Source organism: Phascolarctos cinereus, unplaced genomic scaffold, assembly GCF_003287225.1.
Source record: "Phascolarctos cinereus isolate Bilbo 61053 unplaced genomic scaffold, phaCin_HiC Scaffold_9;HRSCAF=440, whole genome shotgun sequence".
Lineage (NCBI taxonomy): Eukaryota > Metazoa > Chordata > Mammalia > Diprotodontia > Phascolarctidae > Phascolarctos > Phascolarctos cinereus.
The window spans coordinates 262,444,434-262,471,791 of record NW_027556402.1 but is presented as its reverse complement, the minus strand read 5'-3'; the positions used below and the strand labels follow the sequence as shown (position 1 = coordinate 262,471,791).

The 27,358-nt window shown below is 53.6% G+C and overlaps 2 protein-coding genes across 4 annotated transcripts in view; one reads left to right on the top strand and one right to left on the bottom strand.

Moving 5' to 3' along the window:
• The window catches only part of SLC67A1 (solute carrier family 67 member 1), a 93,232-nt gene extending 76,055 nt beyond the window's left edge, over positions 1-17,177 (top strand). For all 3 annotated transcript variants that reach the window (XM_020970821.2, XM_078148699.1, XM_020970820.2), the window contains 3 exons: positions 7,278-7,379; positions 9,240-9,360; positions 16,900-17,177. In XM_020970821.2, the coding sequence (XP_020826480.1) occupies positions 7,278-7,379; positions 9,240-9,360; positions 16,900-17,105 (429 nt within the window). In that variant the 3' untranslated portion in view covers positions 17,106-17,177. The remainder of the gene's footprint in view (positions 1-7,277; positions 7,380-9,239; positions 9,361-16,899) is intronic.
• Positions 17,178-20,911: 3,734 nt separating this feature from the next.
• Positions 20,912-22,967, bottom strand: PHLDA2 (pleckstrin homology like domain family A member 2). The gene is made up of 2 exons (XM_020970807.2): positions 22,249-22,967; positions 20,912-21,333 (listed from the first exon to the last, which is right to left on the bottom strand). Exon 1 carries the CDS (start codon positions 22,717-22,719, stop codon positions 22,294-22,296), a length of 426 nt encoding a protein of 141 aa, XP_020826466.1. The 5' UTR covers positions 22,720-22,967; the 3' UTR covers positions 20,912-21,333; positions 22,249-22,293.
• Positions 22,968-27,358: the final 4,391 nt, after the last annotated feature.

Below are 27,358 nucleotides of genomic sequence, written 5' to 3'. Positions count from 1 at the left end.
CCCTGCCCCTTCTCCTTTCCAGCTCCCTCCCAAATGCCCAGAGGATGCTGTTGCTTCCCTCTGAGTCTCCATCATTTTCACTCCAGAAACCAGTTCCACCTTTTTGCAAAAAGAAAGCTCCTGGGGCAGCGAGGTGGCGAAGTGGATAGAGCACCGGCCCTGAAGTCAGGAGGACCTGAGTTCAAATCCGACACCAGGCCAAACACTTGACACTTACTAGCTGTGTGACCCTGGGCAAGTCACTTAACCCCAATTGCCTAAAAGTAAAAAAAAAAAAAAGAAAGCTCCTGCAGATGGCTGACCATTGACCTCATGGCTGTATCGTGTCTCCATGTAAGCCTCTGGTCTCTTTCCCGAGCTTTCCTTTCATTTCATTTCTTTTTTTCTTCCAAGTGTTCTAGAGAAACAGGTTTATAGCTAGCTTGAAGAGACAGCAGATTCAAGGGAGAGTTCTTCAGATGGAACTGGAGAAATTGGACCCTACTTATGAGCAGAGCCAGGAGAGGTAGAGAGAGCCAACACCCTAGAGAGGGAGGGCAGTGATTGGCGGGTCTGGCTAGATGACCTTTGATAGTCCTTTCCAATTCCAGTGGCTGTAATAGAAAACCTACCTGGCCTAGTGGACTGAGTGCTTGACATGGAGTCAGGAAGAATCCAGGTTCAAATCCAGCCTCAGACACTTACCAGTCAGGACACTGGGGCCAAGTCACTTAGCCTTTCTCAGGCTCAGTTTCCTCCTCTATGAAATGGGGATAATTATAGCACCTCCCTCCCAGGGCAGTTATGAGGCTCAAATGAGGTGATGGATGTCAATCACCTCACAGGTATGTCCATGTGCACACCATGTCAGTGTCCTCTGTAGTAGCTATCTTATGTCTGACAGTTTGCAGTTACTAAGGCTCTATGATTCCCAAAGTGTATACAATAGGAGTGCGATGATGGAAAGGACGCCGCCTAGGAGTTAAGACACCCAGCTTCGTGGCTTGGCTCAAAGTGTGACCTTGGCCAAGTCCCTCCACACTTAACTTAAGCCCACACAGTAAGCCAAGGTCCCTATGGTTTGGAAGAGGCAACAGAGGCTACTTGGTCAACCCCAGACCTAAGCAGTTCTGACCACCAATCCCAGCAAGGTTCCATCCCCCCACCCCACCTAAAATGCTAAGAGATGTAAGAAATGCAATTCAATGGGGACAAATGTAAAATATGACACCTGGGTGTAAAGAATTAATGGCTAGGTAGAAGACACAGTAGACAAGGCACATAAAAGGAAGGAAAAAAGGGCATAAGCACTTACTAAGCACCAATTATGTGTGCCTACTAAGCCATGCTAGGAACTTTACAAATAACATTTCATCTGGTCCTCTCAATAACCCTGAGCTGTAGCTGCTATTATCATCCCCATTCTACAATTGAGAAAACTGAGGCAGACAAAGGTTAAGTGGCTACCCATGCTCACATAGCTAGTAAGTTTCTGAAGGTGGATTTGAACTCAGGTCTGTGTTCATTTGGGGGCCCCACAGATAAGAAAGAACATTAATGAATTGGAAAGGGTCTATAGAAAGGCAGAAGGGGCTGGGGTTGTTTGGCTGGAGAAAAGAAGACTGGGTAACTTGATCAACTATCAGGATGGCTGACCTATGGGGGAAGGACTGGCCTTTGTCTGCTTGGCCCCAGAAGGCAGAGCCCGGAGCCCCCAGGAAGGGACAATCCAGAGAGAGGGATTTAGATTCATATAAGGAAATGACAACTAACAATGACAGCTGTCCCTGTGTGGAAGAGGCTGCCCATAGGAATTGTAAAGTATGAGATGTGAGCTGCCCCTCCCAGGAGGGCTCCCAGAGGCTGGACCAGCATTTACAGGGGGGACTAGGGGCCCCCCAGCTCCTCCCAGCTCAGAGTTTCTGGGAAGCTGTGGGCTGCCAAGGAGCAGGGTTAGTCCCCAAACACAAGGCCTGGCCCTAGAAGGCACTTGATAAGTTTTGAGTGTTGAACTGAATGAAAGGGATTTGGCAAGAGTCAGTGGCAGACTGGAGACTGAGTGCCTTGGGAGTGAGGCCAAAGGCAGGCCCCGGAGAAAGGAGAAGTGGCTGCTGGGAGGAGGTGGGAAAGTTGGGGGGGAGTGGCCTGTTTGAAAGGGGGAGGGGACGATTTGAGTTGGGCCTTGAAGAGAGCTTAGAATTGGGAGATGAGCCTGGGGAAGAGGCTTCAGGGGCACCGTGAACCAGCAGGAAGAAGGCACGGGCATGTCTAGCCGTGAAGCAATAGCCTAACTTGGGTCAAGTACCCAGAACCTCCAAATCTCAGCCTTTGCCAGCTGCACCATGGTGGAATGATTCAAGGGAACTAGAGATGCTGCCAGCACCTGCAGAGCCCTCTGAGGTTCACGAGGGGAAAGCCCTCCAAGGATGGCGAGCCTCCTCTGAGCACCCTGCAGGCCTCTGATTGCTCTGGGATCTCCTTCACACCGGCAGGTCTTCTGCGGGTGCAAACATCACCCCCTCAGGCCGAAGCTTCCCTCCTTCCTTTCCTCTTCTGAATCCCCCCCAGAAGGCCCACCCACCAGCCTGGAGGCTTTCATGTGACCACTACTCACTGAGCAAAGGTCTCCTGTTTAGAGTGAATGTTTCTGGAGGGTCAGAAGCCACACAGTTCATTTGAGGGCACTTCCTTTAAGCCTTTTAACAGGAGAGAAGGAAGAAAATGGAGGCATCCTTCTAGGAGTGATGCTCAGGACACAGTACACCTCTTTGCCTGGGGAAAGGGTATGCAGAGAGGACTGAGTCCCAGGCCCTGCCCAAGAGCCTGGCCACTTCTCTATTGGTAGAAGTGGAGGGAATGTCCTCAGGGCACAGGACAAGCACCAGAGGCCTGTTGGCTCAGGGTGTGAGTTCCAGGAAAGGCAGAGCAGCCTTAGGAATCCCAGAAGGAAGCAAGCTGAGCTTAAATTAGATCCTGGGGGCAATAGGGAGCCGGTCCCTGGAGCTCTTGTGCTGGAGAGTGACATGATCAGGTCTGTGCTTTAGGAAGACCAGTAAGGCAGTAGTATGGAGGACACGGTGGAAGGGACAAGGCACTTAAGAGGCTGATGCAATAGTCCAGATGACAGATGATGAGTGTAGACACTAGACTGGCATTTCAGAGAGTTAACCAGCTTCCCTTTGTCACTGTGGCCTGTGTAGACAGCCAATGTATTGTCCCTGTGTCCCTCATATGAAAGACCTCCTTCCTCTCCCTGTGCTTCTGCTGCTGCTGGGTCTGGGCCTGCATTTAACCAGCCTTAACTCCCATAGCTCAAGTTAAGTCCTCCCCACAGGCTGGGCCCCAAGCTGCCTGCAGTTGGAAACCTGAGGACCCTGGAAGGAAACAGTTCTGACCTGGAAAACAGGGCCAACCCCAGCAGCTTTGCCACTTTTGAGGCTCTCTCCAGGCCGTTGGGCCTTCCCCTGAGCCCCAGCCTAATCCATTCATTTTAACAAGCATTTATTAGGCACCTTCTGAATGCTAGATGCCCTGAGCACAAAGACAAAATGGCTCTCAGGGCCCTTCCATCACTTAGAAAGTAAATACAAGAACATTTAGGGATGGAGGGAGCAATAACACCCAGACCGATCCGGAAAGGCTTGAGGGGAGGGGTGGGTTGGGGCAGGTAGCAACTGAGCTGAGCCTGGAAGGAAGCTAAGAATTCTCATGGGTAGAGGTGAGGAGTGAGGGCAGTCCAGGTATGGGGAACAGCCTATTCAAAGGCACAGAGATGAGAGATGTCACATAGGATGTGAGAAGCAAGCTTGATTGGAAGCCGAGCAAGGGAAACAGAGTAATAATTCTCAAAAAGGGAGTGGGAGTTAGACTTTCCAAACTTATATGCCAAGCAGAGGAGCTGGTACTTTATCCTAGAAGCAAGTTCCTGAGTAGGGGAATGACCTGGTCAGACTTGTGCTCTAGGAAAGTTGTTTCGGCGGCAAGGAGAGGCTTGATTGGAAAGAAGAGAGCTTGGAAGCCAGGAATCCAATGAAGAACCTATGCCAAAGATCTGACCTGGGATGGTGGCCTGTGGGTTTGAACACAGGAGGTGTTGGAGAGGTTACAGAGACAAGATTCTGACAACCTGATTAGATTGGGGGAGGAAGGTGGTGAGTGATAGATAAGTCAAGGATGACCCTGAAGCTGTGAGCCTCCTTTCAGCAACCTGGGAGGCTAGGAAGATGGTACAATAGTCCAGGTGTGAGGTAATGAAGTTTTGCACTAGGGTAGGGGCAGTGTCAGAGGAGAGAAAGGGGGCATTAGGGAGATAGTACAGAGGTGAAATGGGCCTGAGATGCTGCAGAGGTGAAATGGACCAGAGGTGCAGCACAGGTGAATTTGACAAGAGATGTAGTATAGGTGAAATCAGCCAGAGATGCTGCAGGGGTGAAATGGACCAGAGATGCTGCAGAGGTGAAATCATCCAAAGATGGTGCGGAAGTGAAATTGACAGGCTGGATATGGAGGAGAGGTTTTAGGGGGAAGGATATGAGTTCCATTTTGGAAATGTTAAGTTTAAGATGTCTACTGGACATTTAGTTTGAGATGTCTGAAAGGCGGTTGGAGATCTGCAGTTGGAGGTCATCAGAGAGTTTGGGGCAGGAAAGGTAGATTTGAGAAACATCAGCATGGAGATAGATGGTATTTAAATCCATGGGAGCTGGTGAGATCACCCAGTGAGGTAGTAGAGAGAGAAGAGCAGAGGGCCCAGAACAGAGCCCTGAGGGACACCTCCAGTTAGAGGACATTACCTGAATGAGCATCCAGCAAAAGATTTGTGCAGCAAATGTACAAGGGTTTACAGAGTATTTTCCTCATGACCCGAAAAGAAAGACCTTGTAAAGTTACCTTATTTTCTATAGAAGAGGAAAGTAAGGCCTGGAGATACTCAGGGACTTGGCCATAGTCAGTCACATGAAGAGTTGGCAGCAGAGCTCAGGCTCAAACTAAGGTCTCATGCTCAAGGTCAAGTGCTTTCTTTGCCCAACTATTACTTTTAAATTTCTCATTTTATAGAGGAGGATATTGAGGCCCTAGAGGAAGGAAGAGACTCAGCCAAGGTCATATAGCTAGCTGGAGCCAAAGCCGTACTTCCAGAGGGTTATCATTGTTCTATGAATCCTTTGGGGTCCGCAGTTGAAGCTGCCCTCAGGTCCCACCTGGGAATGGGGGGCAGAGAGAGTTAGAAGCCTATGCATGGGGCCTAAGAGATCTTCCCTGGACTCAGGACAGAGCAGAGATCCACAGAAGCAGAATGGCAGAGTGAGGCAGGATCTCATTGTACATCTGGGACATCCAATGGGGAGCAACAGGGTCAGGGTCATAGCATGAGTGAGGGGCGGGGCCCAGATCCAAGCCCAGGCCCTAGTCAGGTCAGGGAAAGGTAAGGCCATGGAGTCTCAGGTGTGGGCTCTGCTCAGGCCAAGACAGATTTGAAACCGTTACTCATCCCACTAGGAACAGACATGAGAAAGAGAACTCCCACTTTAATTTGAATCTTGCGACATACATGAAAAGCCAGTCCCTCCCTGGCCGGCTGGGCCCCAGCCCTGGTTTTATGGCAGAAGCTGCTGATTCACCATCTCCCAGCCAGGGGAGGCCTTTCAGGGCCTCTCCATCCCCAGCCAGGAGGACAAAAGCCGCCGTATGTTGCTCGTGTAGAGAATGTCCAGAGATCCACTGGGGTGACTGACGCAGTGGTATCTTTCCTGCTCCTGCTCCTGGTCACCTGAAATGCCACTGGTCATTTCCAAGGACTTACTTATTGTTGGCTCCTGGCTCCTCTTTGAAAATGTATATACCTCTGACAGAGGTCAAATCTTAAGCTATCAGTCCTTGACACCTTAGTGTGAAAAGGAGGTGACTACTTGAGTTCCCATTCATTTATGATGGTAACTAAACTGCATGAAACATTTTATTTTTTAAAATTTATTTTCAAATATTTTTTCAATTACATGTAAAAACAATTTTTATCATTTTTTAAAAATTTTGAATTCCAAATTTTCTCCCTCCCCTCCTCCCCTCCCCCTAGACAAAAAGGCAAGTAACATATTTCATGTTAGTCATTTGTGAAAGAAAACACAGGCAAAAAAACACAAGAAAAAGAAAGCACAAAAAAAAAAGTCAGACTCCATAGCGCTTTTTATCACGAGCCCTTTGGGACTGTCATGGATCATTGTATGGCAGAGAAGAGCTGAGTCTTTCACAGTAGATCATCGTTACAATGTTGCCGTTACTGTGCACAGAGTCCTCTTCTCCTGGTTCTGCTCACTTCACTTTGAATCAGTCATCTAAGTCTTTTTATGGGGCATTTTAAACCCGGTGCTTTGTTTTGTCTCTCGTGTGGTGCTTGAGACATCTCTGGCAGGGGCTAAGAACTAAGACTGATGTTATGACATGCCTGGTTACACAGCTGGCAAGTGTAGGAGGCAGGATCTGAACCCAGGTTTTCCTGACTCCAGGTCCAGCACTGTCTCCACTGCCCCAGGCTGTCTCTATTTGACTGCATCCTCTCCAGGGTGGAAGAGGGTGGCCAGATGACACAGGGTGCTGGAGCAGAGGATAAGGCTGAGTTCAAATCCTGCCTGGAATACTTACCAGCTAGGTTACTCTGGGCAAGTCACTTCACTACTTTGTGCCTCAGTTTCCTCATCTGTAAAATGAAGACAATAAGAGCACCTGCCTTACAGGATTTTTGTCAGCATCAAAGGAGGTGACACTTTGCAGACCTTCAAGCCTGATTGAAATGCTAGCTACTCTCATTAATGACTGCCTGTTTTCAGGTGGCCCTTTCTCCACCCGACTTCTGCCCATATGGACATTCACTCTCTGCCTTCAGAGTGGGGAAGCCTAACTCTTTGGGGGAAGGGCCCTCCGCAGCTCTCAGGCAGACAAAACTCCCTGATGCCCAGACCAGTGACCCTGAAATCCCTTCCTCATTCTCCCCTTCTATGATCCCCACCTGGAGTGAACCTCAAGGCAGGCAGGCAGCTTGAAAGGGGACGAGAACTTGGAAGAAAACTCCCTGCAGCTGAGCTTGTGTGGGTCCCATCCCACAGCTGCTCCTGGGCCTGCCAACCTCGAAGGCCCTTCTGCCACAGTCACTGAACTGGGGAGCAACAGGCCCTGAAGCCTGGGGCCCTTTGTCCCAGCAGTGGCCTTATATGCCCTGGGATTGTCCCTGGCATCTTGGTAGATGCCTCGCTCGTGGTATTCGACCCACCCTATTCATGATGATCCAAATCTCCTTTCCTCAGGTGGTCCAAGGCCTGGTTGTAGGGCAGCTGACTGAGCGGTACTCCGAGGACACCTTGCTCCAGGCCAGCATCTTTGTCTTCAGTTCCGTGGGCCTGGCTATGGTGAGACTCGTCATTCGTTGGCTCCTTCCCTCGCTCTGAGCATTCGTCCTTACCCTGTGCTCCTCACCTGTTCCTCATTCATTTGTTCGGTCATTGGCCCATCTAGCCATTAGTTTACTCATTCATTCACTCATGTCCTCATTCGCTCATTCACTCTCTTATTGCCTTGTTTCCTCATTCCCTCATTTGACATTCTCTCACTAGTCACCAATGCGGAAGTTTTCATATAGGAGAGCATATGGCACTAAGAATCTTGTAGAATTCTAGGATTCAGAGCTAGCAGGGACCCATGGGTGCCTAGTCCAGCCCTCTCCCTCCCTAGACAGAGGCAGAAATGGAGCAGGCCCAGGAAGTGTGAAGGGACTGGCCTGGGGTCCCACAGCTAGGCGGTGGTGGAGCTGATGTCTGCTTTGGCTTAGGGCACCAATGTCGGCCCTGAAAGGAATCCTGGATGTCATCTGGTTAACCCCCCACTTTACAGATGGGAAGGAACACAGAGTCAGCAACAAAGCCTGGCCCCGATGCTCAGTCCTCCCGGCCCACCCACATCACTGCTGCCTGCTTTGGTTGCTGCCAAGGCCAGGAACAGGATGCCACATTAGGGACTTCGTGTCTTACCCAGTGTGGCCTTCAATGAGCATGATGGATGGCTCACTCCCAGCAATGGCTTCTGCGCAGCTGGTGCGAAGGGTCCTGTTTGATTTGACAAGAGGCCAGGACCAGGGCCAGTGGCTCCCCAGGGACATGGAGCTAGCGGCCCAGGCAGTGCCCAGAGGGTGGGCATGCTCACCCAGGGGCCAGGCCAGGCTGGGCCTTCACAGTGATTCCCCCTTTCCCTCTGCCCAAAGGCAGAGAAGGCTGTGAGAGCCAAGGTGAAGTGAAAGCTAGGAGGGACCGAGATATTCTCAGGGCTGGTTGGACGCTCCCAAGACTGGCAGAATTCCAGGCTGGACCAGCCAGGCCAGTTCACCGGGGAAATGGAGGAAGGGGGGTTTCTGATGCCTGCCCACCCCCCTGTCTATGCCAGCTTCCTCACCCCAGCCTACCCCTGCATCAGCCTCCCTGAGGGAACATCTGACTTCCTCCCCCAGCCCAGCCCCAAATGGACCCAGTCCCTTAGCCAGGTAGACCAGTCAGTTCTTACAGCTTCCCAGGCAAGTGTCCCCCACTGAGTCCACTCAGTATGTGCAGTCCACCTGCACGTACTCATACACACTCCCACTCACTCTCTCATATATACACTGTTGTCACACACACACTGATCCTTTCTCTCACACACACACACCCATATACACTGTCACACAATTCTCTCAGACACATACACATACCCATATACACACACTGTCAGATGCACATTGTCTTATACACACACATATTTATTTATACATACATTCATACACTGTTACACACATAGTCTGCCATACACTCACACTGTTATGCACACATTTTCATACACACACACATATACATACAATGTTAAACACACATTCTTTCATACACACACTCATGCACTGTTACACAATCTCTCATACACACACAGTCTCATACACACATATTCATGCACACATGTTCATACACACACTCATACACACATGCTCACACTGTTACATACCCATTCTCTCACACACATATGTTCATACACATCCATATACTGTTACACACACACTCTCATATATACACACATACTCATACACACTCACACTGTCTCACACAGACGTGTTCAAGCACACCCACACTAACACACAGCTCTCTCCACCACAGACTTGGTTTGGGTGTGGCACACAGAACTCTAACCTGAGGAGCCCCTCACCCAACCTGGGAGGGTCCTGGTGGTCTCTGAAAGACTCTTCCATCCCACAGGCCCTAATGACCAACGTCTTCCATTTCTGCCTCATTGTCCCCGGCCTGGTGTTCAGCATGTGCATTATGAACATCGTCACAGACAGCATGCTGACCAAGTCGGTGCCCCCGTCAGACACAGGTAAGAGGCAGCAGGTCGGCAGCCCCCCTGAGCACGGTCTCTGTTCTCAGCACAGGGCTAGGGTCCGTGGGTGTGTGGGAGAGGCTGGCACAGCCCTGCCAGCCTCAGGAGTGCCCCATGGCAGAGCCCAGTCTGTCTGGTGACCTATGTTCTCCTCAAACCCCCTTTCCCACCATCCACCCCCCCCCCCCAGATAAACTTCCCAGTGCAAAAAGCTGAGGCAAGGTTGGGCTGATGAGACTCAACTGATAAGAAAAGAGATACTACATTCTCTGCTTGGAGAAAGGCAGCCTCAGGGAGGGGAGGCCAGCCTGCTTGGAGAGAAGTCTGGCCTTGTAGAGAGGAGATAGAATGGGTGAGGGCCAGCTTGAGGGGGCTTTGAATGCCATGTCCAAGGGCTGAGCAATGGGGAGCTACAGAGAATCCTAGAGCAGGTGAGGGGTGGGGTCAAAGAAGTGCCTCGGAATAACCAGTCTGGTACTAGAGGCAGAGAGAATAGTCAGGCAGCCTTCATAGTAGTCTCAAGCTGGGTAATAAATGGTGAGGGCCAGGGTGGGAGTGGCAGAAGGGAAGGGGAGGAACAGTCCCTCCTCTTGCCATCCCCATCCCCCAAGAGGCAAGGTATCCCAGTAGTTAGAGCCACTCTGGGCCTGCACAGGCCTCTTGCTGACTGGGCCTCTCTGTCTCAACTTGCCTTTCTGATGAATGGGACAAAAGCTGTTAGCCCTGCCTGGAGCCCTTCCCAAGGGGCACCCTCGACATGGGAGGCTCCATCCTACCCCATCCCATCTCATCCCATCCTCCCTGCTTAGCTGTGGAGAATCCTGGAATGTCCCCTTCTCAGGGAGGGGCAGCCTGAGGAGAGGCCCGGCCCCAGCCACGAAGTCCTGTCTGTTTCTACCTCTCACATCTTCATCCACCCATTTGTTCAACAAGCATTAATTAAGTACCTACTGTGTGCATAGACCCATTTTGGTCAGAGACGCTGATACAGAGTTGAGATCAGACCTGTCCCATCTCTGACCTAGGGAGCTCACAGCCTCATGGAAGGAGTAAGGCACAAACTTGAGGTACTGGGTACAAAACACAGAATGAGCCACACATCAGAGGGGGCTAGTACTGAGCTGTGTGAGGGCCTGGGCAAAGATCATTCCCCACAAGTATTTCCAGAGAAGGTGGCATTTGAACTGGCCATTAAACAATTAGCAGGAGTTCAATAGGCAAAGAGGGTAAGGAAGGGCGTTCCAGGTGTTGGGCACAGCCTGAGCAAAGAGTGGGAGGTGGGCAGGCAAGGGGAATATTCAGGGACAGACAGCTGTCCAGCTTGACCGACCCATGGGGTGAGTGATGACATAGGCCAAGAGGTTCTGAGTTGTGGACTTTATTTAAGAGGTCAGTAACTCATAGTGCTGGGTGCGGGTGGGTGGGTGTCTGAAGGTTCCCACTCCCTAGTGCATCCAGGTCCAGCAAAGAGAAGTCTATGCTCCTCCTAACCTCCCCAGAATTCCAGGCCACCTGGAAAGCCAAGATCCCTTCAAGGCTCCCCTGGGTACGGCCCCCAGGAAATGGTTCTGGGGCAGAAGGGCGGGCCTGCAAGGAGCGGGGGAGGTGACACCAAGCAAGCTGTCAGAGAGCCAGGCCACAGCTCAAAGGCTCTTTGTGGAGAGCCAGGAGACAGCTTCCTGCCTGTAAAGGGCTGTCCTCCTCCATCCCTCCCCTGAGGGGAGAAGGACTGAATCCCAGGCAGGCACCTCCCTCTCTCCCTCAGCTGGGGCTGAGCAGCCTGTTAAGGGGACTGAGCCCCCGAAGCACCCTGGGTCTAAAGGCCGGCCTCTCTGCTTGCTGGCTGTGTGACCTTGGGCCTGTGTCTTCCCTCTCTGAGCCTCAGTTTCCTCATCTGTAAAATGACAGGATTGGCTGAGGTGGCCATAAAGGATTCCTTCCAGCTACCCCTTGACCATTTGAGCTTCCTGCGTGTGGGATATAGGCCCAGGGCAGCCAGGTCTGATGGCTGAGAAGACAGAGGAGGGTGGCCCAGGGCAGCCAGGTCTGACAGGTGAGGGTGGCCCAGGGCAGCAGCTGGAAGCTGTGGGTCAGCCCTCTGCCACATCTGCCGATGGCACCTTCAACAGCTGCCTCAGCCCCAGACATAGGACACTTCTCTTTGCCCTCTGTGCCTAGCTCTGTGCTCAGCCACTCCAGTGGACATGGTAAAGAAGCAGACTGGGTGCCGGCAGCCTCTGGGGAGTTAGGCCACTGAGAAAATCAGGCTTGCTCCCAGGAGGCAGGGAGAGCTCATCCCCGCCCCCACCCAGGACTGAAATGAGAAATGAGACCAGAGGAAGGATATCCTGCCATGGGAAGATGAGTGTGGGCGGGGCAGGGCAGAGGAGGCTTCATGTTGGAGGTGAGACTCCCGTCAGGCCTCAAAGGATTGAAGGATGAGTAGGCTGTGGCATGGCTGAGGAGAAGGGTGGGAAGAACAGTGTGAGCCTTGTATGGAGGTGGGAAGAAGTCCAGTGGGCAGAGGATGCCAGGCTGGCTGGGGAGGACATGTAGGAGCTGAGGCCAGAGAGCCGGGAGCCTGAGCCATGGGCTGGCCTGGGTCCCGTGAGCACTTAGTGGCATCGAGGGAGAGAGAGGGAAGGTCCCTTGTCCAAGGTGGGCACCTTGGGAAAGTGGGTGGGGAGAAGCAGGTCCTGGGAGGCTTGGGCACGGCCCCGCGCTGGCCCACTGCCCTTTTCCTTCAGAAAGAATCAGCTCCTCTGTTCCCAGAGCGGGGCTCTGGGAACTCGTAGGCATGCAGATGGCTCCAGCTAATTGCTCTCAGGATCTGGAGCAGCAGCTGTCTGCAAGCGGTGTGGGCGTCTTCCTGGGAGAAAGGCCGCTATTAAAATACCTGCCACCCATTTCTGATCCTGGGTGGCTCTCTGGAAGCCAAGGCAGGGCGGCTCTGCCCACAGCCTGGGCTTACAGTAAGTGGGCCCTGCCCAGGGCCAGGCTTCTCCCCTGGCTCTCCCAGGGCAGCCCTGACGAGACAGCAGGCTCCTCACCTCCTCCCCCCACCCAATCCACAGTATCTGGGGCCTGGGGGACAAGGGGCCTGGGGCTGGGGGGGTGGACGGGGAGGGGCGAGGGGGCGGGGGGACTCAACGACATGAAGGTGCGTAAGCACCCCACCTGCCTTGGCCCCAAGTCAGCACAGCCAGGCAGCCTTGGAGAGATGCCTAGCCCCACAGAATCACAGCGAGTTTGAGCTGGGAGGGACTACCGAGCCAGTCCCCTCATTTTACAGATGAGGAAACTGAGGATCAGAGAGGCAAAGCAAGGTAAACATCAGTGGTGGGCTCCAGATTCCTGCTGGTCTCCTTCTCAGCCAGGGATTCTGCCTGAGGCCCCAGGCTTCCTGCTTTCCCCTTGGCCTAGACCCTGCCCAGCCCCCAGGACCCCGGAATTAATCCATCCCTGCCCCTGATTCTCATCCTCTGTCCCAGACATCGCCATTCTCCACATGGCCTGCCCCCATCATTGGGTGACCAGGGGCTTTTTGGGTTGTGTGGCTGGATAGCAGGAGCCCCAGGCCAGGAGGAACACCTGCCTCCTCATCCTTCGAGACCTCAGTTGTCTCCTCTGGGAAGCCAGCCCTGATTTCTCCTTCCTCAAATCCTCTCTGATCCACTCCCAGCCAATACCATAAGCACATATTAAGCACCTACTATATACAAGGCCCCCTGCTGGGGGTCCTAATGCAAAGAGGAAACACTCCCTTCTTGCGCCCATCACTCTCTGCAGTGGGCATGCTCTGTGTCCATTTTGTGATCACATATGCACACACGCACGCACGCACGCATGCACACAGGAACACACCTGCACACACGAGCACACGGAGACACACATGCACACATAGGCACATACAGACAGACAGACACACGTGCACATGCACACACATGCACACAGAGACACGCATACACACAGACATGCACACACACAAACACGCACACACGTGTACACACACAGTATAAACCTAGGAGGTGGGCAGGTTTTTCGTCTTGTGTCCCCAGGGCTGAGGACAGCAGGCCCTGGATAATTATTCACTGGAATGAGTTGGTCAAGGAGAAAGGGCAGGAGGACTCCTCCACAGCTCAGCAGCAGTGCCCAGGCCTTTCCCCGCCCGCCTGCCCCCTGCCACAAAAAGCCCAGAGTGAGACCTGCAGGCCCTTCTGGGAGTCCTGCATCAGCCTGGCGGCTCAAGCGCTCTCCTTGGGACCCTCATTCCCTGACTGGTCTGTGTCTCCTCCACGTCCCTCTCCCACAAGGCAGGGCTGGCTGCCTGCCAGACCTGGGATATGGAGGGAGCATGTGCCCCAACAACCTGAGAACAGCTGTTTACCCAGCCCCCACCCCTGTGGCCTCAGAAGTGACCTGGGTGTTCCCCCCCCAAGAGGGTTTGGGCTACAATTATTTACTAAGATTAGGAAAAGACCCCAGGGCTCACTAGACCTACAGATGAGGAAACAATTGTCCAAGGAAGCAAAGGCACTGACCCAAGGTCACACAGTAAAGGAAGATCCAGAATTCTATCCCAGTTCCTGTCACTCCAGGGCTCTGCCTCCTCCACTGGCTTTCTGTCTTTGTGGGTGGAAGGGAGCTTCCTACTCCCCACAAACCACTGATCCCCAGAGCACACAAGCAGGTGTTAATGTTTGACCACTGGCTGATGTCCAGTGGTATCCTAAAGTGTGACCTCATAGGCCTGCCTGATGGAAGCTGGGCCCATCCCTTGGGGGAAGGGGAAGAAAGGCTCCATGAGTCTTGGGGTGCTGGGAATCACATTTTTCCTACTGGACAGTCCGCTCCCCGAGGGCAGGGGCTGCAGACCCTATCTATGCCCCAGAAGGCCTAGAGTAGATCCACATTCACCTAGGCTGATGCCAACAGCCTTGCCTGAAGCTTGAATTAGAGGCGAGAGTCATCGAGGCCCGTGAAGGGCTGTGGAAGCAAGATTCTGTGATGGAGCAACGACTGCTTCCCAGGCCCCAGCAGCCCCTGTGACTCTATATCCCACCACTAGTCTGTAGCCTGCTGCCAAGAAGCCCTCCCTGCAGTGGGCCAATGCCAGCCCGCAGCCTCCCTGGCCATGGGAAGCTCAGCCAGTTCCCAACAAGGGCAGATACCATCTTCGTACAAAGGCTCATGGGAGCAGGGAAGTGACCTTGGCTCTAGAAGGCTCTGACAAGAGAAGCCAGCCCCTGCCCAGTCCTTCCAAGCTGGGCAGGCTTCGAGGAGGGCTCTGGCAACCCACTGCAGAAAGGGAGCAGATGTTTATTAGGTCACTCCTGTTCTTGGTTAGCTGAGGATACCCCCCACAAGAAAGGACAGAGCCCCTGCCTTCAGCAAGCTTATAGTCTAATGGAAAGTATCACTAATGGAAGGGGCAGCTAGGTGGCACAGTAGATCTCAGAGCACCCGCACTGAAGTCAGGAGGCCCTGAGTTCAAATCCGGCCTCGGACCAAACACTTGACACTTACTAGCTGTGTGACCCTGGGCAAGTCACTTAACCCCAATTGCCTAAAAAAAAAAGAGGGGAAAAAAAAGAAAGTATCACTAATGGAGAAGGATGGGGTGTCGCAGTGACTAGAGGTCTGGAAAACCTGAGTTTGAAGCCCACCTCACACACTCTTTGAGCCTTAGTTTCCCCAGGTATAAAATGGAAATAAAAATAGTGCCCAATCTAATAGGTGTTTAATAAGAAATGCCCACTGGCTGATTCCACTGCTTTGCACTATATGTCGGCTATGACAATGAGGAAGAAGAGCAGCCAGTCAGGTGAGGTGCTTGGCCATACTCTGTAGGGGATAGTGAACCACTGAGCAGGCTGGGACAGGCCAGAGCCATCCAGGAGAAAGCTAACTTTGGGGGGCACTGCGAAGGACAGAGGGGAGAGGGGAGGGGCTGGACAGGGGGCTCAGTGCTACGATAGTCCAAGGGGACAGGCCCAGGAGCTTGAATTAGGATGTCTGTTGTCTGGGGACCAGCCTAGCTGAGGACGGGGCAGGAAAAGCTGAGGCCAAGGCGAGGGTGGGCTGGACATGGCAGGGGGCACTGGTGCCAAGGCCATCGGGGCCCTGGTGGAGGGAAGATGCCCAGGAGGGTCAGACAACTCAGAGCCTGGTAGCCTCTGGCCACTGGCCTCAGCCCTACTTCCAGCTTGGCGAGGAGCTCTCGGGGTAGCCCAGGCTGAGACGCCCCTTCCTTCGCCAGGGCTTCCCAGAAAGCCCAGGTGCTCTCTCTTACAGGAAGGGAGCACACTGTCTTCTGGGGACTGGGCTGGCTCTCCACTCTGATAACATCTTTCTTGGCCAGCAAGAACCAGAATTATTGTTCCTCAGCCACGTTGCCAGTCTCCTCTGTTCCTGTTTACCTGACACACTCTGTGGCCCGGGAGCTGGGGGCAGCAGGAAGCTCCTGTGGGCCTGGCATCTTGGCACCTGGTCTATCCAAGACCTGGCTGCTGGGCCCCTCCTGAGAGCTGGCTTTGTTCTTAGCACACTACCTCTCATCAAGCACCTGGCCACGCCATCTCCTGGGAGGTCCATTGAGGGCTATGCTGACTATTCTCGTCTTAGAAAAGAGAAGAAAGCTGAAGCAGGTGGAGAATTGGCTTCCCCAGGGTGATCCGGTCTGTCAGAGGTCCTTTCTGACTCTGGGGCCAGCACAGAAGCTATCTATGCCACCTAGCTGTCTGAGCTCCCTTGCCTGACATCACATTGCCCCCTTCACCAGAGCTGATGTCTAGGATTTGGGAATCAATCAGTGAACAAGTACTTATGATACACTGATTAACAGCCCTGGGAAGCTCGTGCTATCATTATCCCCGTTTAAGAGACGGGGAAACCACAGTGGGTTGCCCTAGTCCATGTCTGAGGCAGGAGTCCAAAGCCAAACAGGGTCCCATCTGCACTCTAGCTCCCCTCAGACGTTGTCCCGGCCCTAGGGCCCAAAGGCACAGTCCTCAGAGAGCTCTAAGTCTGCTAAGAAAGAGTACCCCGGCAAATGAGGGCAGAGGAAAACAGGGGTGGAAATAATGGAGCCCCCAGAGTGGAGTGGGGGCAATCCAGGCAGACTGCATGGAGGAGATGGGTCTTGAACAGGGCTTAGCATGTGAGGGTAAAATGGAGGATGCGGCAGACGGCTGAGTCCTGAGTCCAGCTGTTTGCTTGGTCTCCAGAGAGGATGACCTCTCTCCACAGGGATCCTCTGGGGGTAGTCCTCTGCTCCTGAAGGCATCAGGGCCGCTTCTTGGTCATATCTCCCTGTGGGGCCTTGGAAAACTCACTTCCCCTTCTCTGCACCTCAGTTTCCTCCCCTGTAAAGTGAGGAGTTTGGACGAGCTGTCCTCTAAGGTTCTGTCCTGCTCTGAGCTGGCGATTCTGGGGATGCTACACTCCCCACTGGAGAATGACCTGCGGTTGGGGAGGATCAATGCCTCCATTGGACCCTGACTGCTGTGCCTAATGACTCTCTCCCTTGGCCCCCAGGAGCCATGCTAGGCATCTGTGCTTCCGTCCAGCCGCTGACGCGGACCATCGGCCCCACCATTGGCGGCCTCCTGTACAAGAGATTTGGAGTCGCAGCCTTTGGCCACCTGCAGTTTGCCGTCAACTTGCTCCTGTTCTTGTATCTGTACAAGAAGAACGTTCCCCAGAATGTCAAGAAGTCTCCATTATCTTTGCTCCAAGGATGAGCTTGTTTCCCCTCCCCCCTCCCCCCACCCCTGCAATAAATGCCTTGGGCCCTTGGGAGCCCTCTATTCTGATGATGCAGGCTCCCTGCATGCCCAGCCCAGTCCAGCAAACAGAAGGTCACCGGGTGGAAAGGCTTGAACGGACCATCCTCAAGCATGGTCTGTGAGCCATAGTCATCAGGGGGGCTTCCTGGAGGAGGCAGACTGGAACAGAGTCCTAGGAATTTTATTCAATCACCACACACTGACTGGTTAATTTCCTACTGTGTGCTCTGCACTGGTGTAGCAAATACAAAAAGTGACATTATCTTTGCCCTTAAGAAGATTCTAGTCCATAGAAGAGACCTGACACAGATGCATAGGAAACAAGGTAGAGTAGAGGGTCCAAGGAGACAAGGCAGCCTCTCAGTTGGGCCCTGAAGACTTTAATAGAGGGCATAGGGATGGAATGCATTTCAAAGTATGGGGGACTGTGTGGACAAAGACATGGAGGTAGGAAAGGGCTGGTCAAGAACAAGAATGTAGAGAACATGAAGGGAAGTATGAGATAAGCCTGGATGGTGGATTTAAAGCAAGTAATACAAGGCACTGAGTGCCAGGGCCAGGAGTTTCTGCTTTCATTGTTAGGCAAAGTTGGGGGTAGCCATTGAAGGCTTTGGAGCCAGGAGTGGGACAGTCAGAACATTAGGCAGGTGGCTCAGGTGGCTGTGACAAGAGACAAGGAGGAGGGAAGAGAGACGGGAGACAGGAGGCCAGGCTGGAGGAGAAGGGCGAGTGGATTGGAGGGAGGTGCTGAATCGGAGAGTCCATGAAAGAGAACAGAATTACCCAGAGAAGGCATGCCAACCGCCATGTTCTGGGCTCCTTCGCGCCTGCTCTGGGTGGAAGCCAAGAACCCACTTTAAGAACCCCAGTCAAGTAAATTTAAGAAACCATGGAGTCCTCCCCATCTTCATTTTATAGATCAGAACCATGAGCCACAGAGAGGAGGAAAGTCAAGTTACTGAGCATTTATTGAACACCTACTGCATGCCTGGCACTGTGCTGAGAAAGTGCTTGCCTGAGGTCACACAGCTACTTAGTGACAGAGCCCAGATTAGAACCTGACTCTCCTGACTGCTCACCACGACCCCTCTCACTCCCCTATGGACCTGAAGAAATAAGCGTTTGGGGGGGGGGGGCAGACAGGGATGATACAGAGCTGAGCTGGCCCCCTGGCCGTAATCTAAACTGAGCTCCAAGCTGCCTTGGTCCATGAGTCAGAGGATGCCAGAAGTCTGCGACCTCAGGGGCCACTCAACTCTGGTTTAACAGATGAGGAAAGAAACTGAAACCAAGTACCTTGGCCAAGGGTACCCAAGAAGTTAGTGTCAGAGCGGGGATTTGAACCCACAAGCTCTGACTCAGTGATCAGTGCTCTTCCCCAGTAGTTTGGAGGCCTGAGAAATGGAATGGTTGGAGACAATTATTACCTCTGTCTGGGCGGATGGGCTCACAGTAGGGCTTGTTGAGATGGGTTGTGCGGCCCCACTAGGGAAGGGCCCATACCAGTTCCCAGGTTCCTACATAAAAGGCCTCATTGGGCCTGGGGCCAAGAGTGAAAAGTTTCCCCAGGGAAGGGATGGTTTTTCCAAAGGAGGCCCAAGGGTATGGAAACTGAGAGCCTGGACTGGTCAGATGACCCCTGCAGCATCTGGTCTCAGCCAAGCAGGTCTGAGGGAGTACTCCCCGAAGCCCTGACTGCCCCATCCAGGGCCCTTCTCCTTCCCCTTCCCTCAGGCCCCAGAATGATGCCCAGCCCACCCAGGGGCTAGCGCTCTCACCCCAAACCACCTCCGACCTCTGTCAGGTAGCAGCATTTCCCTGTGCTGTGCCCTCATTCAGCCCAGTGTGGGTATGGCCAACCACGGTATCCTGGAGGGGGGTTCCTCCAGGGTCATCAGCCGGTCAGCACTCCTTACCCCAAAGGAATGGAGCTCTGGCATTAGTCCCTGTGGTCTGGTTACTCACCCATCCAGCCATCAGCGAACATGCATTTATTAAGCACCTCTTGCATTCAAGGCCCTGGAAATCCAAAGACCAAGACCCACATCCTGGTATCACTCGCTCCAGGGAGAGTCCTGAGCCCCAAACCAAGGGACAGGAGGAGAGTTCTCTTGCAGTTCCAGAGGCTGCCAAAGTACCTTCCTGCTCCAGGAAGTTTCTATTCACACAATGGCTCCTTTAGTGTGTCCTAAGCCCTGAAGGCACAATGCAAGAGGTAGGAGAGGTTTCCTCCAGAGAGCTCATGGATGAAGAGGTGAGGTAAAATGGGGGTCCAGAAAAGTAGGATGCCAGGCTGGCATCTGTCAGGGCCATCTGTAAGGGAGAGGCAGCAGGTGAGAATTCAGAGGCTGGTCTGGGTGTCTGGGGCAAGATGAAAGAAGGGCTTGTCTGTGGAGAGCTTAACACCACTCCCTCGGATTTCCAATCAGAATCTTGGAGCTCATTCAAACAGCCCCAGCTACCTCTGAAGGCCATGCTCTAACCTCCCCCTCCCAATACTGCTTGAGCCTGGGTAGACCTGGAGCTCACTTCCAAGCACAGCTGCCCTTTCTAGCAAAGGCTCGATTCTCCCCAGAAAGCATCTCTGGGCAGAGCAGGCTCTGAGGCTTTCCAAGCTGAGGAAATTTAGGCTGGGGAAGAGAGGGAAGTGTGCAGCAGACCTCCAGAAGCTGAGTCTTGGTCATCAGGTCCCCTTCCACGCTCAGGCTTTGGGGAGGAGGGGTGTGGAAGGGATGTCTGAGGCTCCAACACTGAGATGCTATGAAGAGTTTGTGAGGAATGTGCTTGCCAGCTGATTTAGAGGGACACAGGAAATAGGTTTCACCAGAGCCAACCAGGGTCTCTCCTCCCTGGGCTTTCCTGGACATTGAGGGAGGAAATCAGAGACACCAAGGGAGAAAGTCTATGGCTGAGGAGGGACTGTGGAAGCCTGTGGAAGCCTGGGCTCATGCTACCAAACTCCAGCTTTCCGGCCTCCCACAGCACCAGGGCAGTGAGGGAACCAGCCCATTTCCAGCTTCTTCCCCCAGATACCTTTCAAAGCAGTGACAATCCTCCCCCCCCAACCCAAGAGCACAGGTTATGGGTATAGAACAGGGTCCCTCCCTTCCCCAAGACTGTCTCACCCTCCTTTCACACCTTGGTCCCTCCCGACCCAGAGCATCTGATCCACGTCCATGGAGGGCATCAAAAGGGCCCTGCCTTCCCCTCCCCACCTGGGGCCAGCTCCCAGCAGCTGCCTAGGAGCCCAGGCAAGGGAGCTGGGCTGGGAGTCCAGAGCTCTGGGCTCCCAGTCATGACCCTGCTGCAACCTTGGTTTACTCTCAGCCTCCCCAGGAGCTGCAGGCTTCTGCCCTTTGAAAGGCAGGAAGTGAATGGCCAAAAGGTGCTTCAGATCTATGGCCCTTTGATCTCTGATTTCACCACCGATGACTCTTCCAGTTCCAAGAACTTCAGGAAATCTTGAAAGGAGACATTTTACTCCAAGCAGAGCCAAAGGCCTGAGGGCAAATCACTCTGCCGGAAATGGGGGGATGGGGGGGCCAAGGTCACACTATGGTCCTGGAATCCACCAAAGGTCTTTGTACATCCCAGGGTACCCTGGCTGTCCCGTCTCAGCACCCCTAGGAAACTAACCAAGGGTTCAAGCCTCAGCCCTGTTCCTCTGGGGCCCCCACCTCTGGGCATCTCCCATCTGCTGCCTCTATCCCTCAAAATCCCAAATTTAGGTGGAAAATGAACCTCACCGCACCACAGCATGCTAATAAAAAAGTGAACATTGCAAGTAATTTATTTGGAATGGACACATTATGAAAAAAAAATTATTAAGACAGAATGTTTGAAGCCAGCTAGTCACAAATAAATACAAATACATAGATACTACAAATAACTTAAGCAGTGTCCGCCCCTCCAGGAGCGAATTGCCACAGCCTTCACAACTTATAAATAGGTGTCCGAGTTGCACCGCGGGCCCCGGGAACCGGCAGCTGGCTCCCAGACCCTGGTGGGAAAGTCTTTGGTTCCACTTCCCCCCTAAGTCTGGCCCCAGAGGCACATGTTGGGGGGGGCTCTCCCTGCCGGCAGGGAGATCTGGCTCTCAGCTTCAGCATCTCTTCCTTCACGGGCCCTCCAGGGAGCCTTTCAGGGCAAGACAAGCTCCCCATCAAGGTCCAGCCAGAATGTTCTAATGAAGAGAACAGAAGAAACGGGTCAGTGCTAAGGTGGGGCAGTGGAGGGCGGGGAGCTTCCTTCCGGCCTAGAGATAGGAGGGAACCACGGGGCGCCTCTTGAAGATAACCCGAGCAAAGGGAACGCTACTCGTAGCCTAGATCTACCCGGGAGCAGAAGGGCTCAGTCAGAGCTCCAAAGCCCTAGTTGAGACCTCGCAGCCAGACTCTCTAACCTGTCCCCCAGCTTACACTGAGGAAAACCCCGAGAGGCTCCCAGGCCACTTCCTCCATGGGTAGGTCCCCAAACTCTACAGCTGTGAGGCCAGGCCCCGAAGGTCTCCAAGGATCTGGTCTCTCCCAGGGCATATATCCTCCAGGATACTGAGGATGCGGTCTTCAGCGGTCCCCTCCAGCCTTAATACCCTCCTCCTATCATTTTCTAGAATAATCTTCGCTCATCCCACTAACCACACGGAGACACGTAGAAAGGGGAAGGGGGGTTGTCCTGGAGGCAGGAGATAAAGCTTTGGTGATCCTGGCCCGAGAAAAGCCCGAGGTTTTGCCGGTGGAGGAAGGAGGTTGGCCTTGGGAGCGACCCCGAATTCCCCGTGGAAGACCATATGGTCCGCCTGGGCCTGGTTCCCTAGGGGAAGCGTGGACCGGGCCTCCCCGCACCCCTCCCCCCCCACTTGATCCCAGTCCTGCCCTCCCACTCCAAAATCAGAACACCAGAGAGTCAGGAGCTAGACCCGTAAAGTAGCTGTCCTGGACCCGCGCTCCCTCCCTAGTCTGAGTCTGAGCCTTTGGAGACCCGTCCCACCGCTTGGACTCCAGGAGCCGGGCTCGAGGTTGCGTTCCCGGGGCGATGCAGCTGGGAAGGGGAAGGCAGGAATGCCGTGTCCGCCCATCCGTTCCCCCAGCTGCCTCACCTGGGTCTCTCAGTCAGGTTGGGCCGGATAGGCCGACGCGGAGGCTCAGGGCGCGCGGGCCAGCCTGCGCTCAGGCGGCCCCGCTTGCTCCCGCTCTCGCTCCCGCTCCAGCTCCTGCCGGCTCCTGAAATCCTCGATGGCCCGTTGGTTCTGGAAGTCGATGAGCGCCATGGTGATGGAGGCGTTCCAGCAGCTCTCGTCCGGGCAGCGGAAGTCGATCTCCTTGCGGTCTCTGGTGACTATGGTAAAGTAGACGTGCTTGGCGGTGCGCTCCACGCAGTCCACCTTGAGGATGGAGTGGAAGCGCAGCTCCTTAGGGCGCGCGCCTCGGCGAGCCGCCGCCGGGCCGTCGGGGAACAGGCTCAGGCGGTCGGTGCTCAGCACCACAAGCTTCTTCTTCCACAGCTGAAAGAGGCTGTCGCTGCGCTTCTCAAGCTCGCCCTCGCGCAGCACAGCTCCCGGGACCTTCATGGTTCCTGATCCAGCTGACCCCAGCCCGTCGGACCCCAGCGTGGACAGACTGTGGCGCCCGCGACGGCACAGGCACAGAGAGGGAGACAGGGCGCAGCGCCCAGGCTGGTCTGGCGAGACAGAAGGAGCGGCCGGACAATCGGACGGTGAGGCTCCTGGGCGCGCGGCGGGCGCGGAAGGAAAAGCTCCACTCTCAAGCTGGGATGACGCTGGCACTGAGGCTGCTGGCCTCGAGCCGCGGCTTTATCTCAGGGTCACCTCCTCCCGCCCCAAAGCCCGCCCCCTTGCTCCGCCCTTCACCTCCCGGCCGGCCCAGGCCAGCCCGGTGGCTTCCATGTGAGCCACAGACACCGGCCGGCGCCCCGCCCCAGGCTGGACCCTTTGTCTTTCCGGGGCCCCAGATCGCCCCCGCCCGCTCTCCTGCCCCATCTGTCACCCTCGCTTTCCTTCCCTCCCCCACCCCTGCACCAGTCTCCAGCCCGCCGCCCCCAGTACTCACTGTCCTTGGCGGTCCCTTCTCCTTGGGCTTCCTCGTCACCCTCTTCCCTCCCTTTCTCCCTCTCTCCTCCCTCTTTCTTTCTTTCTTTCTTTCTTTCTTTCTTTCTTTCTTTCTTTCTTTCTTTCTTTCTTTCTTTCTTTCTTTCTTTCTTTCTTTCTTTCTTTCTTTCTTTCCTTCCTTCCTTCCTTCCACCTTTCATCCTTTCTTTTTCTTTCTCTTTCTTCTCCTTTCTTCCTCTACCCAACTCCATTCACCTCTACCCCCTCCCCCGCTCCCTGTGACCTCCCTTCCCCCAGATTGCTCTCCGTCCTCCTTCCCTGTCTGCCAATCTCAGAGGCGTGGACGCTGCCCAGGAATGCGGCTCCTACCTCACCGGCCCAGCCCAGGCGTGACTCATCTCCTTCCCATCCCTTGAGCCCTGAGCCCCGAGCCCCGATCCCCAAGCTCAACAATACTTTCCCTGGGAAGAAAGAGCTTCCGCCCCACCCAACTCCGTGCTGGGCTGAACTCGGGTTCCTGGACAGCGGGAGGATCATGCCACCCCCTCTCTACAGCCTCCTAACTCAGCTCGTACCCAGAAATCCTACCCTACCAGCAGATACCCCACTCAGGGCACTTTATGGGGTTTTCCTGCCTTCCCCCTCTCAGCCTGAGCCAAGTCCGCCCACCAGCCAGCTACTCCAGGCTCCGTTTTCCTTCGGCTGCTCGCGCCGACTCCCAGCTAGATGACTGGGTGACCTTCCCCACCCCCATTGATTCTGAGCCCTATGCTGGGCCGGGGGGAGAATCAAAGTTTTGCATTAGTTTGTCCTCGGTGCTTAGCACAGTATCCGGCACATCGTAGGTGCTTAATCAATGCTTGTAGACTGGCTGACTAGAAAAGCCTGACTCCACCCCTTGAGGTTCTCGCAGTCAGGAGTCCCTAACACCACACTGCCTGAGCATTAGCCCCGCCTCCGCCTCGGAATGTGAGAGGATCAGGGGGGACTGCTCCCTTCGTGACAGCAGCTAAACCACCCCGAGGAGCCCTAGGAGAGGGCAGCACGGAAGAATAGAAAGAAACTGGGTTTGGGAGCCAGCGGATCTGGATTCCGATTCTGCCTCTGTGCTTGCTGGAAGTCACTTCATGGCCCTTAACCTCACTTTCCTCCTCTAGAACCCATTAGTCTATGACCCAATGACTTGATCAGAGAAGGCCAGAGCCCCATGAGCTATTCGATTTTGGAGGAGGACAGGGAAGACCTAGCCCAGGCGCTGCTAATGGGGAAGGCTGGGAGGAAACACCTGCCTGGCCTCCATTGCCCAGCCCTGTTGGACTTGGGGCTCCTCTGTCCAGCACTGTCCTGTGCCCCAAAGGGACAGAGCCTAAAGAAGGGCCTCTGGCCACATAAAGCCCTGCCCACTGCCTAGCTCTGGCAGGTTCCACCTTTTAGTATTGTTGGGGCCATAAGAGGAAGATGTGGAGTCCGACGCTGGGAATATACCCTTCCCGAATTTGTCAAGGCAGCAGGAGGTAGGAGACCCAGAAAGCCCTGGCTTTGAGTCCTACCTTGGAAATCTAGTCATTGATTAAACAATGGGGGAGGGAAGGAAAAAGCATTTATCAAGCCCCTATGAGTGCTAAGCACTTTGTAAATATACATACACACACACACACACACACACACACACACACACACACACACATATATATATATATATATATATATTATATATATATATATATATACACACACACACACACACACACACACACACATATGCATGTTAGCTCATTTGATCTTCACCAGAACCCCGGAAGGTAGGCGATATTATCATCCCCATTTTACAGGTGAGGCACATATATACAGTGCTCTGGGTGCCAGCTCCTCTCCCTGTTCTGACATTCCATGTTCTATATTATAATTTCCCTCCTAGTTCTGATATTCCAGGTTCCATGTTCCCTCCCGATTCTAATGTTTGATGTCCAAAGGTTCTCTCTAGTTCTGACATTCCATGTTCTAAGGTCTCTCTCAGCTCTGAAATTCTGGGCTCTATATTCTAAGGCCCTTCCCTGCTCTGATGTCACGTATTCTAAAGTTTAAGGTTCCTCCCAGCTCTGAGGTCGCTGAAGTCCCTTCCCAGCTCTGATATTCCAACACCCTAAGGTTCCTCCCAATTTTGACATCCTGTGTTCTAAGGTTCCCTGCAGTTCCAGTATTCCATGTGTTCTCTCCTGTCTCTGAGGTTCTAGGCTCCATGAGCCCTTCTGGCTTTGACATTCCATTTTTCACTCTATCCATGATATTCTTTGCAGTTCCAGTTTTCTTGGTCTCAGTGACATGAGGTGTCCTCCCCTCAGTCAGCCTTCTTGGACTTATCTTAGAGAAGGAACAGGGCAATTTAATAACAGTCTTGGAGCTTGGGCCCTTTGGATCCAAAGAGTCCTGTGAGCCCAGTAAGAGGGAGGGAGGGGGATGGGAAGGAGATGCAGGATGCCATTAATGACACCTTCCATTTGTGAAGGGCTTTCCCCCCAAGCAGCCCCAGGACATAGCACTTGAAGGATTATTATCTCCATTTCAGAGATGAGGAAACAGATTCAGAGAAAGGATGGGAAATTGCCGATGATCCCAGAGTTAGTCAGGGTCCAAGCCATTATTCAGGCTCAGGAATCTTGGCTTCAAGGTCAGTGGGTGCTCTTCCCCATCCCTCCCTAACTCCCAGCCAGGTAGACAGTGATAAGGCCACCAGAAAAAAAGTGCCGAGAAAATGCTACTGGGAGGGTCAGAAGGCCTGGCCATGGGTGGGTGTTCAAAGCTTGCTAAAAGAATGAATGAGCCAATGAGTGAGCGAGTGAATGAATAAATGAGCCAATGAGTGAATGCGTGAGTGAATGAATGAGTGAATGAGTGAATGAGTGAGTGAATATGTGAGTGAATGAATGAATGAGTGAATGAGTGAGTGAATATGTGAGTGAATGAATGAATGAATGAGTGAATGAGGGAGTAATGAGGGAGGGAGTGAATGAATGAGTGAGTGAGTGAATGAATGAGTGAATGAGTGAGTGAATGAATAAATGAATGAGTGAATGAATGAATGAATGAGTGAATGAGTGAGTGAATGAATGAATGAATGAGTGAATAAGCGAGTGAATTAATTCCTCAGGCTGAAGGAGGAAGGGACATACAGTCAGTGATAGAACGTGCCATCCACCTAGGGTGAGCCGTGGCTTCCTGGGAGGACCTTAGAGAGGCTCCAAAGCCAGATCCCGCCTTCAACTAGCCCAGGCTGCTGGGATGGCAGGGTCTGGGCCAACCAGGCAAAGACTGGCTTGGTCGGGAAACTGGAAAAGCGTGCTGGCTCCCCTGCTGCCCGTCATCCCATTTCCCCTCTTCCTTTTGTAAAAGCCTCTAAATCACCTGGGAAACAAGCTGGGGGTTCTCTGGGCCATTTGGTGAAGAGGAGCTAGCCCAGAGATGACTCCCGGGGCTCCCCTGGGGACCTGGCTGCATAGCAGCCTTCCTCAGCCAACCTCAGGAGCACCCAAGCCCTCCCAGGCTTTGGGGTTTCCCTGTTTGTGAGACAAGGGGATTGGACTAGATGGTCCAGGAGTCTGCTTCAGTCCTTTTACCCACAAAGCAGAGGGACCAGCAAGAGAAAACAGATTCTGATGCCTGTGGCCATGAAAGCCTTTCTAAAATCCCGAAGTCAGACTTCAAGGTCCCTCAGACCGTGGAGTGAGGGAGTGGGGAGAAGCCTTAGAACAGAGATCGTCTTGTCTATTCCATGTTTTCCTCCATCTCCAGATATACAGAGAAGGAAACTGAGGCCCAGAAAGGAGGAAGATGAGAGACTGAGAGCTAGCATGGTCAGTGCTCTGAGGGAGAGCGTTGATAGTACAGCCTGCCTGGTAACATGTTCTTCATAAGGCCTGACGACCCTCAGGCCCTCACTGCGGGCCCTCAGAGGCAGGGACTGCAGGCATTAATATCCCCATTTTACAGATAAGGAAACTGAGGATGAAAAGGGGAAGCCTCTCACCCCAGGGCCTCAGAGCTGGGAAGTGTAGCAGCCCTCACGCCCTTTCCCTGCCCTGGGCTGCCCCACCGGCCATTATCGCCTTAGTTCCTCAGTCCGCACCTGCGGCCCTCTGGCTGT